The sequence below is a fragment of the Gorilla gorilla genome, chromosome 11 (assembly GCF_029281585.2).
Source record: "Gorilla gorilla gorilla isolate KB3781 chromosome 11, NHGRI_mGorGor1-v2.1_pri, whole genome shotgun sequence".
Taxonomy (NCBI): domain Eukaryota; kingdom Metazoa; phylum Chordata; class Mammalia; order Primates; family Hominidae; genus Gorilla; species Gorilla gorilla.
Window position 1 is genome coordinate 61636819 of NC_073235.2, and position 18251 is coordinate 61655069.

The 18251-nt window shown below is 42.7% G+C and overlaps 1 protein-coding gene across 13 annotated transcripts in view; it reads left to right on the forward strand.

Annotated features, from left to right (window-relative positions):
• The window catches only part of TANC1 (tetratricopeptide repeat, ankyrin repeat and coiled-coil containing 1), a 263670-nt gene that overhangs the window by 167188 nt on the left and 78231 nt on the right, over window positions 1–18251 (forward strand). For 11 of the 13 annotated variants that reach the window (XM_019022527.3, XM_055379020.2, XM_031008670.2 and 8 more), the window contains 3 exons: window positions 47–151; window positions 13000–13130; window positions 14224–14410. In XM_019022527.3, coding sequence (XP_018878072.3) covers window positions 47–151; window positions 13000–13130; window positions 14224–14410 — 423 coding nt within the window. The remainder of the gene's footprint in view (window positions 1–46; window positions 152–12999; window positions 13131–14223; window positions 14411–18251) is intronic. The other 2 variants (XM_055379017.1, XM_055379019.2) reach the window with 1 other exon arrangement.

Consider the following 18251-nt stretch of genomic DNA (forward strand, 5'->3'; position numbering starts at 1 on the left):
TTGCATCTGGAAAAAATTAGCCACACTCAGATCTTTCCCACTACAGGTCCCGTCAGGAAGCCCAAGTATGTGGAAAGCCCCAGAGTGCCTGGAGATGCAGTTATAATGCCATTCAGAGAAGTATCCAAGCCAACAGAGCCTGATGAGCATGGTAAGAATGTTTTCAGTGATTTGCTTCCCCCTCTACCAAAGATTTTATACAATGACACTTCATTTCTGAATGAAACTTGAGTGTCCTTGCAGTACTGCTTTGCTGAGAATGTATTTGGGAGGTATTTTCCCCTCCAGCAGTTACAGAGATCTGTTTGTCTAACACAAATTCTTGAAAATTGTATACCTGGCTTATAAATAGTTAAGTGGGTACATATGCATTATTTAAGGATTGAGTCCTATTTCCTCTGAATTTTGACCTACCAGGTCTTGGAGGATAGGAAGCGTCACCCAGTAGATTGCTTCCAAGATTTTGTTTTGTTTTTAATGTTCTACTGCTTGAGAAAATTCAACAACAGGCTTTGGCTGAAAAGCTGAAACCTTAACTGGACAAAGCATGTAATTGCTAGCTTTAAAAAAAGCATTTGGTGTCTTTTGAAGGCTGCTTTTTTTAACATCTGAAGTTTTTCTTTAGGGGATGTTGAAGTAGGAGCAAAAAAAAAAAAAAAAAACCAAATTGATGGAAATATTTTTAAAGACATTTTATATGTATATATATTTTATATCTGGAAATATGTGTGACATTACAAATTTGCAGCGTTTAACAGATATATTCATAGTTGTTTATTTTAAAAAATCAATTCAAGAATTTTCCTGTTTGTTCCTTTCTGGGGAGTCCCCAACTCACATCTCTCTTGCCTTTAATTTGGGTGTTTTGAATTTCCACCCTGTTTTTCTGCAGAAACATGGGACTAGGAATCTTGCTGTATGTAAAGGGGCTTGCTTTATCCTCAGTGTGGACAAAAGTTTATGTAGCAATGCTGAAAGAGAACTCAACCGTATTTTTACTTTGGCATATCTGGCACCTTCCTCTGCCTAATTGTGGGTGGTGGGAGATACAGACCCTTTATGTTCTAACCTGTGTGTGCCTTTTGTGTTGCTGGTGCTGTATGGCAGGGAGTGGGTAATAAGTAGGACATGGGAAGACAATATACTGGAGTGGTGGTAAAAATACAGCTAAAAATGAGCTGTGAGGAAGGATCAGCAAAAGCTGAAAACTGGGAAGGGAAGGGGAGTTTGGGACATGGGGAAAAGATGGGGCCAGGCACTGGGCACTCTGGGCAGGCAAGAGGTGCTATTGCAGGTGTCTTGGCATGAGAAATGCCACCCTTTTCCTTTCTGTCCAGGCACTCATTGTGTGGTTGAGGGAAGAGGATTTGAGCTGAGGATTTGTGCACACTGAATGTTGCTGGTGAAGGTGGAGATTCCACTGTGGTGTCTGGTTAGGATAGCCAACTGCTGGTACATGAGGCCTCTCTTGATTGTGCGTTCACGTGGGCAGGCAGTCTGTTCTCTCTCTCCTCGGTGTCCTGAAAGGAAAGTAAAATCTATCTCTCTGTAGTGAATATCAGTCATCAAATGTCTAAGCTGTCTGCCTGGCTCAGATTAAGCCTGCTACCTACCTCTTCCCTTCCTCCCCACCCACCAAAGCCTTTGTAGCCCTGGTCAATTATGCCCCTGGCATTTTGGCTGGCCTAGGCTCCATTATGTAACCTCTTCCTCCCTGGCTGGGAGTATCGTTGAGGTTCTGTACAGAGATTGGGACCTCCTCCTCCTGGTGTGGGAGTGGGGGTAGAAAATTTGGATTTTTATTAGGCAATGAAAGGTTATAAATAGTTCCTATTGTTAACTTTTCTCCCTTGCTCAAAACAGAATTGGCCACCTTTCTTGACGAATGGAAGTGTTCTTATGCTTGGCTGTGGGCTGAGCTAAATTTCAAATGCAGCAATTGGTCTTGCTGGAGTAGCCTGAAGTTTGCATGTGTGCTCACTCCTGAGACCTGAGCTTTCTGATTCGGCGTCTTTAGTCTCCATGGGGACCAAAGTTATGAGATCTATGGGCTACAAATACAGGACCAGACATTTCGGTTTCACCTGAAATTAAGAAGCAGGGTATGTTTTCATTTTTGTTAAGTGTCTCGGGAGCAGGTGTGGTTCACGTCTGTGGGTGCATGGTCTTGCCTGAAGATAGCCATGATGTTGGTGGATGCCGCAGCAGGGTGAGCTTTCTCTTGGTTGATGAGGAGAGGTGGCTGCCTAACAAAGTCAAACAGGACAATTAGTATAGAATGGTATGTTTTGTAATCCCCATGGAGTCCCTTAAATTTCAATGGGGTTAATTAAGTCTGCCATGTCAAAGTGTAAATTTTATCCAGATCACTGAACCCAAAGGAAATGATAGAGCCAACTAAAACTAATTGAGTTTGAGTGTTAACCCAGGTGTGTACAGATACATGATGGGCAAACCCTCATTTTTAGGGTTTAATATCAGCATCATCACTTAAGTTTTACTTTAAAATGTGGTCTTCTGTTATCTATATTTCCTTTGGACATTCTTGTTTAAGTTTCTAAGACGGTTTTCTGGGTGCTGTCAATAATAGCATGCCAGTATTCACCAGACTAACAGACTCCACTGAAAACAGCTCTTTGCGAAGTGCTTTTGAAATTTCCCATGGACTCGTGAAATAGCAGGTTATTCCTAAATGCTTGAAATATTTTCCTGCCTCATTTTTGCTTTGGTCATGTAGCTCCATCAACTCTTGATTCTTAGCTCTCTGTTTGGATTTTAAATCAAAGGAAAACAAACCAAAGGACATTTTGAATTTGCTTGTTTATAAGTAATTGCATTTATGTGTGATGCACGTTTTAGCCTTCTGGGAAGTGTGGGTTCGATGATGTAAGAAGATGAATTTTTTTTTTTGTAAGCAAATAACTTGTTTCTTAAAGCTTGCAAGCTGGGCACTGTAGCTCACACCTGTAATTCCAGTGATTCAGGGGGCCGAGGTGGGAGGATTGCTTGAGACTGGGAGTTTGAGAACAGCCCGAGCAGCATAGTGAGACCTTGTCTCTTTAAAAAAGAAAGGAAGGAAAGGAAGGAGTTTGCACTCACCTGGAAACATCTTCAGGAAAAAACATTCTATCGTAGTATGTTTAAATACATTTGAAACACAGCATTTTCTACTCTAGGAAAAACGGATGACTTAATAAAATCATCAAACAAAATACAAAGCCCATTTTCGTGTCAAATGGTCCTAATAAGCTGTGTGTCAGATAGAATAAGTTCTTAATGAGTAAGCTTCCTATTGCTAAATCAACATATTGTTTAGGGGAAAGCTCATTTACCCACAAGCAATATCTGCGTTAAGGGAAAAAAAACCTTCAGATAAATTAGAGATGATTATTATAACAGGATCCACGCTTTATTTCTTTGATTTAGGGGCAACCATAATTTATTTAGGTTTGCATTAATATATTTCTAGCTACTAGGGCAAGTTTTGAGGAGGGGCTAGAAAGTTTTTAGTCTCATAAGTCATTGCTCTGTGAAGATCAATCTCAAAATATGATGAAACTTTTTTTTAAATGATATCTTCATGTCAGTCAGTGACGAAACTTTTTTCCTGGCAGTCTGACTAAGCAAATAAAGCTAACACATATGAAAGAGCAGAATAGTTCAATGTGAAACTATCTTCTGGGAGGAGAGGGTCTTTAGTTATATGCTTAAGTAAATATTTTGACACCTTATGTTTTTTATTACCATTTTAGATGGTCAAACAGGTATAGAGGATTAAAGAGATATAAAGCATAAAGGGGCTGGGTGTGGTGGCTCGCCCTTATAATCCCAGCACTTTGGGAGGCCAAGGCAGGAGGATTGCTTGAGCCTAGGAGTTTGATACCAGCCTGGACAATGTAGCAAGGCTACAAAAAGTCAAAAAATTAGCCAGATATAGCAGTGCACCTCTCTGGTCCCAGCTACTCAGGATGCTGAGGTGGGAGGATTCTTTAGCCAGGGAGGTGGAAGCTGCAGTGAGCCATGATCACACCATTACACTGCAGCCTGGGAGACAGAGTGAGACCCTGTCTCAAAAAAAAAAAAGTGAAAAAACGAATATGATTGAAAGAAATGCATAGTCATGTTTTATTTCTTAAAACCCTTTCTTTCCCAAGAGGTAACCTCGATCCTGCTTTAATTTTCAGCTTCTTAGAATGGCAGTGCAACATTCAACCAATGGTTGAATGAGGTTTTATTTGATGGAAGTATAGAAAAGGGGCATACCTGGTATGTGTGCACAGAAGAGAGACTCTTGGAAGTAGAGTATCCATTCATTCTGCATTTCCTTGAATAAGTATTCAGTTTCTATGCTGTGAAAAACCACTATGCTAAATGCTATTTGAGATGGGTTATCAAGCATGGGTCCTGTCTTTATGGAGCCTTAGAGTCTGGCAGGGGATTAGAGACCTGTATATGGCGTGACTGTAATAAAGGAGGAAGTAATGACTAATCCAAGCTGTGTGATGAACTAGGAGTTCAGCAGATGGAGATTCTCTCTTTTTTTTTTTTTTTTTTTTTTTGAGATGGAGCTTCATTCTTGTTGCCCAGACTGGAGTGCAGTGGCACAGTCTCGGCTCACTGCAACCTCCGCCTCCTGGGTTCAAGCGATTCTTTTGCCTCAGCCTCCCGAGTAGCTGGGATTACAGGCACCCACCGCCACACCCGGCTAATTTTTGTATTTTTAGTAGAGACAGAGTTTTGCCATGTTAGCCAGGCTGGTCTCAAACTCCTGACCTCAGGTGACCCACCCGCCTTGGCCTCCCAAAGTGCCAGGATTACAAGTGCGAACCACTATGCTTGGCCAGCAGATGGAGATTCTGAGCATGGAAAGACTTAATTGTAGCTATGCCTTAAGATTTACCTGTTGTCTTAGTTCAGGCTGCTATAACAAAAATACCATAAACTGAGTGGTTTATAAACAACAGTAATTTATTTCTTAGATTTAGTGCAGGATGGAAAGTCCAAGATCAAGGTAGTCTGCAGATTTGGGGTCTGGCAAAGGCCTACTTGCTGGTTCATAGACAGCATCTTTTTGCTGTAACCTCATGTAGTGGAAGGGACAAACAAGCTCCCTCATTTATAAGGTCACTAATCCCATTCTGAGACACAGACATTCAGACTATAGTACGTGGCAACAGAGTAGGATGGAGTGGGACTGGAAAGAGACTAGGGTTAAGAATGATTAAAAAATTGTTTTAGTAATTAAGTGAGAGGATAAAGTCTCAAATTAGTTCAGGTTCAGTGAAGAAGAGGTGGTAAATGGAAGATTCTTGAGGAATTGCAAGGACCTGGGAACTGAAAAAGACAGAGACAACAACTTCACGCCTTTGAGACCACATTAAGGGACACTGGAGGAGCAGGGACTGTGTTTTGGTTTGAGTTCGGTTTCAGGCATGTAGACTTCGAAGTGCTGGTGGAACATCTTCGCAAGTGTCCAGCCACCAGTTGGAAAATCAAACTGGGTATCAAGAAAGAGCTCAGGATATAAACTGGTCAGCCATTTGCTTGGAAGTAATGCTATGAGACTAGGCAAGTTACAGTAGGGAAACAGGTCATTGACAAAAGAGGGCTGAGAAACTGGTATTTCATTTGTGAGCTGGGACTAAGGTGCAAGGAGCACCAGCAAGAGGGACAGGAAAAGACCACACAAGACCACAGTATTCTGGTAATCATGGATTTTTCCCTCTGTGTGTCTCTTACAACAATTGCCACTTTATACCTTGCAGAACAGAGTGCTTGCAAGGCCGTAGATCTACAGGAAAATCAAAAGAGAAGGTGTACTACAAAAAAGGAAAAAGAAAAATTAATGTGCTTAACAGGGCTGTTTCAGGAGACTTGTGAAGGTCTGTGAGTTGAAGTTATAGGTATGTGATAAGGAAATGGAATTGGTGAGAATAGAGAGCCCTCTTTTACCCCCAAATTAAACAGATAAAGATGGGAGATCAGTTACTAGGATGAGAGATGTGTGCAGCTGTGGTTTTTATTTAACACAGTTGTAGACTTAATTCAGAGGTTCTGACAGTGGACTGTCAGACTGTGGACTTCTAGTCCCCAAGACACTTTCAGGGGTTTGTGATGTCAAAACTCTTTATAATAATACAAAACCCTTTTGTAATAATACGAAGAAGGTATTTACATTTCCCTTTGTTGACATTTGCACTGATGCTGCAAAAGCAATTGTCGGTAAAACTTCTGATACCTTAGTATATGTCAAGGCACTGGCTACACTGGTAGTCCTGGTGTTCTTCACTGCCACGTGCTGGCTTCACAAATAATTCACTGAAGAATGTCCTTGATGAAGCACTAAAAGTAATGTTATTAAATCTTGACCCTTGGAGACCCATCTTTTTAATATTCTGTGTGATGAAGTGGGAAGTCTGAGTAAAGCCCTTCTGCATGCTCGGAAGTCTGATGGTTTTCTTGAGGCAGAGCACTTGTATGATTGAATTGCAAGCTGAACTCACTACTTTTAAAATGGAATATTGTTTTTATTTGAAAGAATGACTGACAACCCATGGTTATTCTGAAGTAGGTATTTGGCACACTTTTTCTTCAACAGGAATGAAAGTAGCCTGGCACTTCCATTGGGAAAAAAAAAAAAAAAAAAAAAGGCCAGGCACAGTGGCTGACACCTGTAATCCTAGCACTTTGGGAGGCCAAGGCGGGCAGATTGCCTGAGGTCAGGAGTTCGAGACCAGCCTGGCCAACGTGGTGAAACCCTGTCTCTACTAAAAATACAAAACTAACTGGGCATGGTGGTGGGCACCTGTAATCCCAGCTACTCGGGAGGCTGAGGCAGGAGAATTGCTTGAACCCAGGAGTTGGAGGTTGCTGTGAGCCAAGATTGCACCACTGCACTCCAGCCTGGGCCACAGAGCGAGACTCTGTCTCAAAAAAAAAAAAAAAAACAAACAAAAAACAAAACAAAACAAAAAAAACAAAAAACCAACTCTGACAGGATTAGTTGCCCATAATAAAACTTGACATTTCAAATGAAAATTAGGTTTTTTGGGAAATTTTACACCTGTCACATTGAGCTTGATGGTTTCTCAAGACTTTTCAATTAAGATCTCTGGTAATGTGATGTTTTGATATTATGTGATAACATTTGTCAACATTTGCAAAATGTGTAAAACCATTATTTTCCAAATGACCGAATGCATAATGTTACACAGTCTTGCATGGGTAAAAGATCAATTTACAGTGTAAAACAGACCATTGGATCTTACTGTAACAGTACAAAAAATTCATCGATGCAGATTGAGTCAACAGTGGAACTTACCTTTAAGAAATTGCTGTTTCCAGCACTTGGGGAGGCTGAGGCAGGAGGACTGCTTGAGCCCCAGGAGTTCATAACCAGCCTGAGTAACATAGCGAGACCCCGTCTCAAAAAAAAAAAAAAAAAAAAGGGAAATTGCTGATTGTCAAGTTTTGGCTAGGTATCAGAGAAGAATATCTATAATTAACTAAAAAGACTCCTGTCTTTCCCAATTATGTATCTGTCTGAGGCTGCAGTTCTTCACATGCTTCAACCAAAAGAACTGATCCCCACAGATTGAATGCAGAAGAAGTTATGCAAATCCAGCTGTCCTCTATTTAATTGCACATTAAAGTTTGTAAAATTGTAAAAACAATGCCATTCTTCTTAACTAATCTTTAAAATCAAAAGTACAGCTTTTTACCTATTTACCCATACGTTAAAAATTAGTTTTTTAATTAAAATATTAATAGTTAACATGAAGTTTTATAACATTAAAATGAACTAACATACAGTTTAAAAATTCTTAGTTTTAATATCTAGTATGATAAATGTCAATAGACATAACCCTCCTAAGCCTGCAGTCCTCAGTTTTTAAGAGTGAATTCTGAGACCAAAAAGCTTAAGAACCTACTGGCTCTAGAGGAAGGAAAAGAGGGAGAAAATAAAAATAGAGATGAGAAAATTGATCCAAACTCTGATAGTCCTCTAGACTTAAGAGGATGAAGACTTTAAGTTGAGTGATGGATGACTGAAGAAGAAAAGGCTAATTCAGGAGGCATTTTGAATGGAGAAATAGTAAGTTTGGTGATAATTTCAATATGGGGTGGATGACATGAAAATTTTGAAGGTAACCTGCATGATAACTATGTTTTGGTATTGCAGACCAGAAACAACAAATTATTGACAGAAACAGAGCAGGTCCATGGATGGATGTTCCTTTTTATTTTTATTTTTCTGAGACAGAGTCTCGCTCTGTCTCTCAGGCTGGAGTGCAGTGGCACAATCTTGGCTCACTGTGACCTCCGCCTCCTGGGTTCAGGTGATTCTCCTGCCTCAACCTCTGGAGTAGCTGGGATTACAGGCACGTGCTACCATGCCCAGTTAGTTTTTTTGTATTTTTAGTAGAGACAGGGTTTCACCATGTTGGCCAGGCTGCTCTCGAACTCCTGATCCACTCGAACATCTGATCACTCAGGTGATCCATCTGCCTCGGCCTCCCAAAGTGCTGGGATTACAGGTGTGAGCCACCGCATCCGGCCAATGTTCCTTTTTAAATACTGTTTTTGGAACTCTAAGGAGGGAGGGAATGGTAATGGCTGAGAAGGAGCAGACAGAAACAGGGAAAATACTTGTAAGTAGGAGTCATGGAAGGCAAGAGGATAAGTGAGAAGCAGGTCATGGATAGATAGAGGCAGAGGATTAATGTCAAACCAAGGGCCTGTCTCATTTAGCAGACTAGATTCACAAGTGCTATCTTGGACACTTGGTATTAAGTCAACTTCGAGGTCACATGGTGATAGGTCACATGATAGTGAACTGACGAATGTCGTCAGCAGTACTCAGTGTTCTTTAGAGTCCGAGGAGGACGAGAATGGAGGAAAGACTTTTCTCTATGGAGTGATAATACTTGGTGATCACTAGGGACCTGCGCTCCTCCCCTGGCTTTAAACAAGAGAGAATGATTGGAATGGAAAATGAAAGCAGTAAGGTGCAGGCCAAATTGGGATGGTTTGGTAAGCAGAAAAAGGAGGGGGTTTGTTGTCATGGAATAGTGAGTTTACAAAAACCTATTTGAGGCAGAAAAATTATGAACAGAAAGTTATGTAAGACATACAAGCACACTTGAAAATAGATATGAACTTGTGAAACCAGAAAATAATCGCAAGGAAGTGCGGGCTCTTGGTGTTAAAGTTGGTAGAGAGAATGACCAATTCTATAGCATCTTGTGGTTTATAAGCTGTTTCTCATACACATTGGTTTTGAGCCTCACAACCTGTAGGAGGTGGGTATGGCCACTTCCCTCACTAAGAAAGTGCAGTTGAGAGAGGTTCAGTACCCAAAAGGGTCTGGACGGTGGTTAGCACTGAGAACACCCTGGCTTCCCAGACAGTGGCGGAAGATGAGAAGATGATTGTAGAGGGCACTGATGGTTTAAAGTTATGATGGCAGTCGGGAGCTGGTCAGTTTGTGGACTGCTCCTTAGCATTTGTGCCCCCATATGTGGTCCACAAGGGGGTGAGTAGCTGAATAGAGGCAGTCAGAAGTGATTCAAGAACTTCCCTTTACCTTTCTCCATGCAGTCAGCCTTTCACGCTATGTAATACTGAGGGTTCCATGAATGTGCTGCTGGGGGGAGTATTGTTCTCCACTTGCCTAATGGATTCCTAGGGCATTCTCTCATCTCCAAATATAGCCGTCATACAGTCGTCAGATATTTAAATCTGTGAAATGAAAAGTGAAGTCTTCTCTCCAGCCCTCATCCCACTGGTATTGGGTAATGTACACCCATTATTGATCAGCGATTTAATATTAACTACATGAATGAAAATAGACTTGCTATTTAGAGTGGTCTGTTTGAATTTGACTTGGAGGTGCTTTTGTAGTAACTAGCTTAAAACCATCTGGCTGTTCAGATCTCAGTATTTAGTGAACAGCTATGCAAGTAGACATGTATTTCCATTTCACAGCGTGTCCATGTGAGTTCCTAAGCAACTCATCACTCCCAAGATGGCTCAGTGACACTTCTCCCAGGCGGTCCTTCTGCCAGAGTGAGAAGTTCAGTGAGAGAGGGCTCTGTGCATTAGGGAAGGGAGAGATTCAGACAGCTTCATTGGATTAAGGAATTCAGACTGAAGGGGACCTTTTAAGGGGATGATCACTGGGATGACATTTTAGAAGACAGAATAATATGAAAAGACAGGTGGGAAGCCTTTGGAAGAATAAAGTTGCAGTGGCTTAATGGATATAAACATGAAGTAAATAAAATAACGTCTGTCCATTCATCCCAACCCCGGGTAAGGGTTTAGAACTTGGGTAGCAGCAAAGTCCAGGTTGTGCAGTTAAGGGAATAGTTGATCATGAATTTGGGTGTCCCTTTCCTTTTTTTTTTTTTTTGGAGACAGAATCTTGCTCTGTTACCAAGGCTGGAGTGCAGTGGCACAATCTCGGCTCACTGCAACCTCTGCCTCCCGGATTCAAGTGATTCCCCTGCCTCAGCCTCCCGAGTAGCTGGGATTACAGGCATCTGCCACTACGCCCAGCTAATTTTTGTATTTTTAATAGAGATGGGGTTTCACCATGTTGGCCAGTCTGCTCTCAAACTTCTGACCTCAGATGATCCACCCGCCTCAGCCTCCCAAAGTGCTGGGATTACAGGCGTGAGCCACTGCACCCGGCCTAGGTGTCCCTTTTCAACTCAACCATTAAAGCTGGAATCGCCACTGCTCCCCAACTTATCTGAAATGGGTTGGATGGTAAGTTGTTTTTGGATTAAAAAAAAAAAATGAAACACTTGAGATCCTGGAGTATCTGTTTGCAGACACAGTGTGGAGGGAGCAGCCACTGTGCTGGGGTGTTGCGGTCCCCCTGCTGCACATAGGACCTACATAGGATCAGGGTCCTCCTGCCAGTCCCAAGTGAGCCGCAGGCATGGCCCTGTTTGTTGTCAAGGTGAATTCTGTGGAGCCAATCTCCTGCAGCTGCTCTCTCTGCCTCCACGGCAGCTGCCAAATGGGAGTCGTTTCTGGCTCTCTACACAGAGTGTTTCAGGTTGAACCAGAAGCTAGACATTCTGGGGCATAATCACAATCGGGAGCAGTGTGGAGATTGTTTCGAAAGGGAAGCGGGGTGTGGAGTGGAGAAACTGCGGAGATCTGCCCCCTCACCCACTTCTTCCCTTTCCATCTGCGTCCTGTTCCCTCCCTCCAGCCCAGCTGCCACCTGAGATAAAGTAGCTGCCCTGCCTGGGCCCGGGGCAGAGGCGGAGGGAGGGCGGTGCCATCCTGTTCTGAGGGCCTCACCCCTTGGGTGTGCCTCTGTCTGCTGATCTGGTTTGGTTCCCGCCCTCCTTTCCCAAACGCCCAGCTACCTTGAGAATCAAAATGTGCTTTGAGGTAGGAAGGGACCTCCTGTAGCGCGGCTTTGGCATGCAGTCGACCCGCCCTGGGGTGGCTCCTTTTCCCTGTGTTGGCTTGGGGCCACTACCCCTTCATGTTTGGCTCACATGGTCCAGAAGCATCAGGGCTCTTTTAACCCAGAATAGTCAAGCCTTGGTTTCCTTACCCCTGCAGTTTTCCAGAGCAGCTAAAAAACATCCAAGCTGGCAAACCATTCTTCCTACTCCAAACATTAGGAGCTTTTACCAGTAAGCATGGGGTGGGAAGCTTTTCCTTTCTTGAAGATGCTGCCAGCATAGTTTCCCTTGTAGCTGCCATCCTGGGTGCATGACTTGCAAAACTGATATGTGAGTGACAATAAGCCAGATGGCCTTTGCAAAAGCTCTGCTTATTTTGATTTTTGTGGTTCCTTACAAAAGGCGACGTGAGCATTGATCTTTGTTGGTGCTGTTGTAGCTCAACGGCAACATCACTGTGTTGTTTCCTCATTTTATTTTTCCTAAAACCTTTACCCATTATCTGCAGATTTTCACATCTAAGCAAAGTAGGTTCATATGAGTCCAGTTACCTAGACAATTAATAAAAAAGAGCAAAATGTTGAGTGACTATGTCATAGGTTACTTATTGTTAAGTTACAACTTTGTAAGCAGCTTGCTTTGTAAATTTTTCATCCCCTGATGGATGCTGATTTTAGAAGGTGAGAGAAGTGTTAGAAGGATGTGAATGTCGTTTTATTTATTGGCCATAATTACGTGCCTTTGGGCTTTTTGGGTACAGGGTTAAACTACAGCTCAACATTTAAATCAAATCCAACCATAAAATTCTCTTAAGTACAAAAAAACCAGATGACCAACCTCAGGGAGAACCCAAGAAAAGGTGGGCTTTCCCAGCATTGCTGTGCAGCATTCTGAGAATACAGCTTGATTTTTCTACATCTTTGCATGGGCAACAGTGGTACTGGGTCCTGTCTCTTGGGACAAGTTTCACTGTGATTTAAAATTTTTTGTTTCAACTTGGATTCTTCACGATTGACCGTCAAGTCGAAATCCTGGTTTTAACTTTCACTACTGTGGGATGTGCACAGGAAGTTTTCCACCAAATTTTCCACGTCGTTCCCCTGGCTTGTTTAATGAGAGCTTGGATTTCAGTTTTACTCCAACACCTAAATAGCCTGGGTCTCTACCAGCATGCCACTAGGGTTTTACTTCATTTCAGCCTCCTGTGGGCATTTGGACACCCTGCACTCTGTGAGGGTAACATGAAAGATAGGCCCTTTTCTTACCCAAGCTGTTGTCTGAAGTACCCGTTTTCACATGACTCGGAATTAGGAATTGCCGTCAGATAACACTGGGCTCTTCTCACTCACCCTTTGCACTTGGAGTTTTTGTTTTACTGTTTCCTTAACCTGTCACAGTCCCTTAATTAGAATGTATTGCTAGAGGACAGGCTGCGTTGTCCAACTTTGTGCGCATTTTATAGAAACACACAAAATCACCAGACAAGCAGCTGTAGTGTGAACTCATCCAGATGCGATACTGAAATTCTCCAGAGGGGCATCTTCATTGTTTTCTTTCTTTGTTCCAGAAGCAAAGGCCGATAATGAACCGAGCTGTTCGCCGGCAGCTCAAGAACTGTTGACAAGGCTGGGATTTTTACTGGGAGAAGGGATCCCAAGTGCCACACACATAACCATTGAAGACAAAAATGAAACCATGGTAATGCCCGAGGAAGACACTACATTGCATACCTCTTCAGAGGATGAACGAAGCAATAACCATCTTCTCCCTTTCCTTGAGCAGGGAAGCCATTGTTCAGTTAAATGAGTTCTGGGCTGTTGTGTATTGAAATTTATTTCAACAGTTTGGTTCTGGGTTTTTGCAGTGGGGAGGTGGGAAAAAGCAGAAAGAAGCAGAACGTAAGAAAATGTCCACATTAACCTTCTAGTCACCACCCAGAGAATAATGGCTACATGAATTAAAGAGGCTAAAAGAATGCCTTCATAATGCTACCAGTACTTTTACCTTTATAGCACCGTTCTTCTCATCTGGTTGCTTTGGTATACGCTTTCCTGTGCTTTTTTAGCTGTTGAGATTTTGGAGGGTCAGTGGGGTGAGGAAAAGATTTATAGGAGATGAGGCAGAGACAAAATAAGATGAGATCAAATGGTCCATCTATCAGGAAAGCACTTCCCCTCCAAGGGAGCAGCAGCATGCACCCTGCCACCTCCCAGATGTGATGTGTGCATCTGAATAGCAATGCAGGATGGAGCTTCTACCCTGGTGAAGGTCTCTGCACTGCAAGGGAGGGTGTCATGCATTGTTTGAGACTGCAGTGGTCACCAGTCTCCTTCCCCTGATTGCAGAGCCCATAAATCTTGAGGAATTGAATCAGGTTGCAGTGTTCGTGAAACATTACAAAAACAGAGTTCCCAGGTTTTCCGTACAGAGGTCAAATAACCCATTTGTCTTCTGCAGACTTCAAATGAAAGGAAGTCTGCCTGTTTGCCATTTCTGTTGTACAAATGTGCATCCTCACTAAATTATTGCTAAGAATGACCTTTTAATAAAAAGGAAAATCACAAAGGAGGGGAACAGAACAAAGATACTGCTCTCTCAAAATTTGGAAGACCATATATACATTTATATAGATAAAGCTCCATGAATCCATATCTATACACACATCTCTTTAGATTTTTTTAAAACGTCCGTTTTCCTGTTCTTAGTTTTATTGTTTTAGTGCAAAAACAAAAGCATGTGTTGAAGCATCCTGTGTAAGCCGTGCTAACTCCTCCTTCCATTCGTCTTGCAGTGCACAGCTCTGAGTCAAGGCATCAGTCCTTGCTCCACACTAACAAGCAGCACCGCATCTCCTAGCACCGATAGCCCCTGCTCAACCTTGAATAGCTGTGTCAGCAAGACGGCAGCCAACAAAAGTCCCTGTGAGACCATTAGCAGCCCTAGTTCCACCCTGGAAAGCAAGGACAGTGGAATTATAGGTAAGAAGCACACTGCTCGGTAACATAATGGCTCGAAGCTCATCAACCAGAGCATTCACCAGGCACTTCCTCAGAGGGTTTTAGCATGGTCTGTGAAGGTCAGTCTGCCAGCGCCTGCTCTGTTCTTTGCAGGCAGCACTGACTCCATGTGTAGCTGAGAGAGTGGAGCATTGGCTTTTACACTTCTTGATGTTTACTTTGTAACAGTCAGCTTATTTGTTAAAAAAAAAAAAAAAAAAGGAATTCCAGATCAGATCTGGCCTGTGAAACAAAAATCATTGCTCTTCTATATTCAGTTTCATTTGTTGGGCATCAGGTCCCACTGGGGCACACAGCAGAGCAATGAAATTCCTGCATATTAAGACGCCATCTTATCCCAATCTCAAGGTCACTTATTTTCCTGATGATAGCTCAGGCGTATGTTTTCTAGGGTTTCTTATCATGGGATCTGACTGCGTTTTGAGGCCAGAATTTTCTAAGGATGACCTCCCTGAGCCCCTACACCCACGTAATAAGTGTGGTTGTCCTGAAGTCAGGAGACTTGGGTTCCAGTCCTGACTCTTAGGCCGATTTGCCCGGTGACTTGAGCAACATTGAATTTACCTTTTTGCACACTTTCTTTCTCTAGAAAATTAAGGATTTTGATTAATCCAGTAGTTTTCAGTCCCAGGTTTGTATTAGAATCATCCATGGAATTTAAGAGTCTTTATTTTTATATGCCATCCCAGACAGACTGCATTTATGTTTCTGCAGCTGGGCTCCAGTGTCTGTGTGACTCAGGTCTCCAGCTTGGTGCCTTTCGGGTAACAGATGGGTGGGACCCCTGGAGGGGATTGTTCACACCTTCCTCTGTTCCAAGATTATATTGCAGTTTCACGCAGAGCTCTTCTGAAAGATTTAACTCCCCTTTTGCTGAGTTATGTACGTGTCTTTGAGGGATAGTTTATGCTTTATTGTGGACTGAATGCCATTTCCACATTAATATGTAATCAAATGGAATGAATGACCTTTGAGCTCCTTATTTTCTTTAGTCACCTGCAGTTTATTTCAAGTGTAATTTGGAAAACCAGGCAGCAGGTTCATCCAGTTTGCACTTTGGAGATTGCCCCAGAAGGTCTGTGAGATTCCTGGGATCGGGTTGTGGGCTCTTTAGTGTAGACCTCACTATAGCTTCTAGAGGGGCCCCTCAGCTTAAGGAAGGCGGCTTCTTGCCATAATTTTCAATTGAATCAGAATCTTTACTGGATTTTTGTTTTATTTTGCCTTCATTCTTTGTTAAGATGAAATCCACATACCATAGTATTCACTCATTTGAACCATTTGACAGTTTTTAGTATATTTAAAAAGTTGTGCAACTATCACCACTATCTGATTTTAGAACATTTTCATTATCCCCAAAAGAAACCCTGTGACCATTAGAAGGCACACTCTATTTCCTACTCCAGGCTCCCCAGTCCTAGTCAACCAGTAATCTATTAATCTTTCTGTCTCTGTAGCTTATTCTGGACATTTCATATAAATGGTGGGCTCAGTTTTGTGTAGCAAATTTATATTCTTTTCACTCAGTTTGAAGGCCTTCCAGTGAGCTTGTTCTGCTAATTCCCCATTCTCATCTTACCCTGCTTCCCCAGCTGCTGTTTAGTCTAGTTCAGCTAATTTTTCCCAGCGTTACTTCTGTTCTTATGCCCTATCTCTTCTGAGCTGTCCACCATAGATGGATCTTTGGTATTTATTCTGAGATAAGCAGATGACTTTCTTCACGGTATTCTCAGTTCTTCTGAAATTTTGTCTCCTGCAGATAGTTTATCTTCAAGGATGTGGCCAGTGCAGCACTGTTTTGACAGGCTTTTTCTTTTGAACATCCTGGCCATTGGCATTACATGCCTTTGATTATAACCAAATTTTTTTTTTTTTTTTTTTTTTTTTTGCTTTGACAGTTACAAACTTTTCTTGAGACAGGGTTTTGCTCTGTTGCCCAGGCTGGAGTGCAGTGGTGCAATTGTAGCTCACTGCAGCCAAACTTCTGGGCTAATGCAATCCTCCCACCTCAGGCTCCCGGGTAGTTGGGACTACAGGCATGTGCCACCACACTTAGCTCATTAAAAAATTTTTTAACATATTTCACTATGTTACCCAGGCTGGTCTCAAATTTGTGGCCTCAAGCATTCCTCCCACCTTGGCCTCCCAAAGTACTGTGATTACAGGCATGAGCCACTGTGCCCGGCCCAAACTTTTAATAACTGAGAGCCACCCATTCATTTATTTCTCTTTCTCTCTCATTGAGATACAGTGCCACAATTTTTAAGGTATTCTAAGCAGAGGAAAGAAATGGTGCTGGTTTGGTTTTTTGTGTTGTCAATGAAAGATTAAACTGCAGGAGGTTCTTAATACTTAATCTCATACAGCCCTACCCAGTAGCTGACTGATTAGACCCCTCTTATATGTTCCCCATAGTGTCTCAATATTCCCCTTCAGTGTATTTGTTCTTGTTTTGTTATTTAATTTTCTCTCCAGATGTAAACAGGGGTCTCATTAATCCAGCTATCTACTAGGTTCCTAGCATGGTGCTGGAAATGAGAAATTAAGGAAAGAGAAGTGTTGCCAGTGTCGAGTTGCATCGGGAGAGGGAACGTTCAGTTTATAAAGAAGCTATGCAGGATCCCCATTCCACATGGGCTTTGTCAAACCTTTCAATGTCTGTGTTGTAACCTCTGCCATGATGACAGAGTAGCACATTTCATGACATTGAAGCTGTGTTTTTCCTCTGCTCAAGCCAACATGTTCCCATAACTCGGCTGAGCATGAAAAGTGGCAACTGTAGGTGAAAGCAGAAGGAATTAGGAAGTGGCTGGTAAGTCCTTCTCATCCAGAAGACCCCAGCTCTGGAGACCATGCCTCCCAGTGTTTTCCTGCAGGTTGCAAGAGCTATAGAGGGATTAGAGGGAGGCACTGCTGTTGACAGCATTCCTCTGTTCTCTCTCCTTCCGTGACATGCAGAATTAGAACCTGTTGCCAAGGGACACGCTGGAGGTGTGGTAGGGAGGAGAAGGAAAAGATGCAAGAATTTCCTCTCCAGGCAGACTGTAGCCACAGGTCTTTGAAGAGGCAGGAGTGGTGGGGACAGAAAGGGGAAGAGCTTCCTCTTAAATCAATACAGGGTGTGCAGGTTCCACTGCCTCTTCACAGAGCAGGTTATCTATGACTCAGTTGTGGTTCTGTGATTGCTGGAGTAGGGGTGTGCCTTTTTCCATCTGAAGAGCATGCCTGTTTTTATAAGGTGTAGCCTGGGAATGGCAGCTTTTGGGCATTGTAAGTGTTTCACAGAGTAAAGTATTCAAGAGCACCATGACCCTAGTTGGGCGGAGATGAAGATGAGATACCTTGGCTTCCTGCTTTGGAAGACCTAACAGTGGCTTGTAAAACAGGCTGGTGAGGACCCATGCTCCCAATTACACAGGGCCTGGAGAAGGCAGGAAGAGGCTTTCCATTTAATTTTCCATTTTAAGTAGTTTAATATTTGTCAGCCAGTAGAGCTGGGTTTGGAATGGCAGAGGCTTTGGGGGTGGACTGTTACAAAGTGCACACAGCTGCCGAGGCCTTGCAAGCTTTGGGCAGCTGTGGGCTCAAAGCAGGGTTCCACGTACAGTATTCGCATGGTTTATTCAGAGCAGTTTGGGGAAATTTCAGACAGTGCTAAACCATCCTTTAAAATTCCTGGACCTTTCTTTACTCTTTAAGCTGATTCGCATCATGTTGGTTATATTTAATCTAAATATTTTTGTCCAGCAGATGCAGGGACCGGAAGCTTGTGTTCCCACAAGCCCAGGCACCCAGTTTAGAA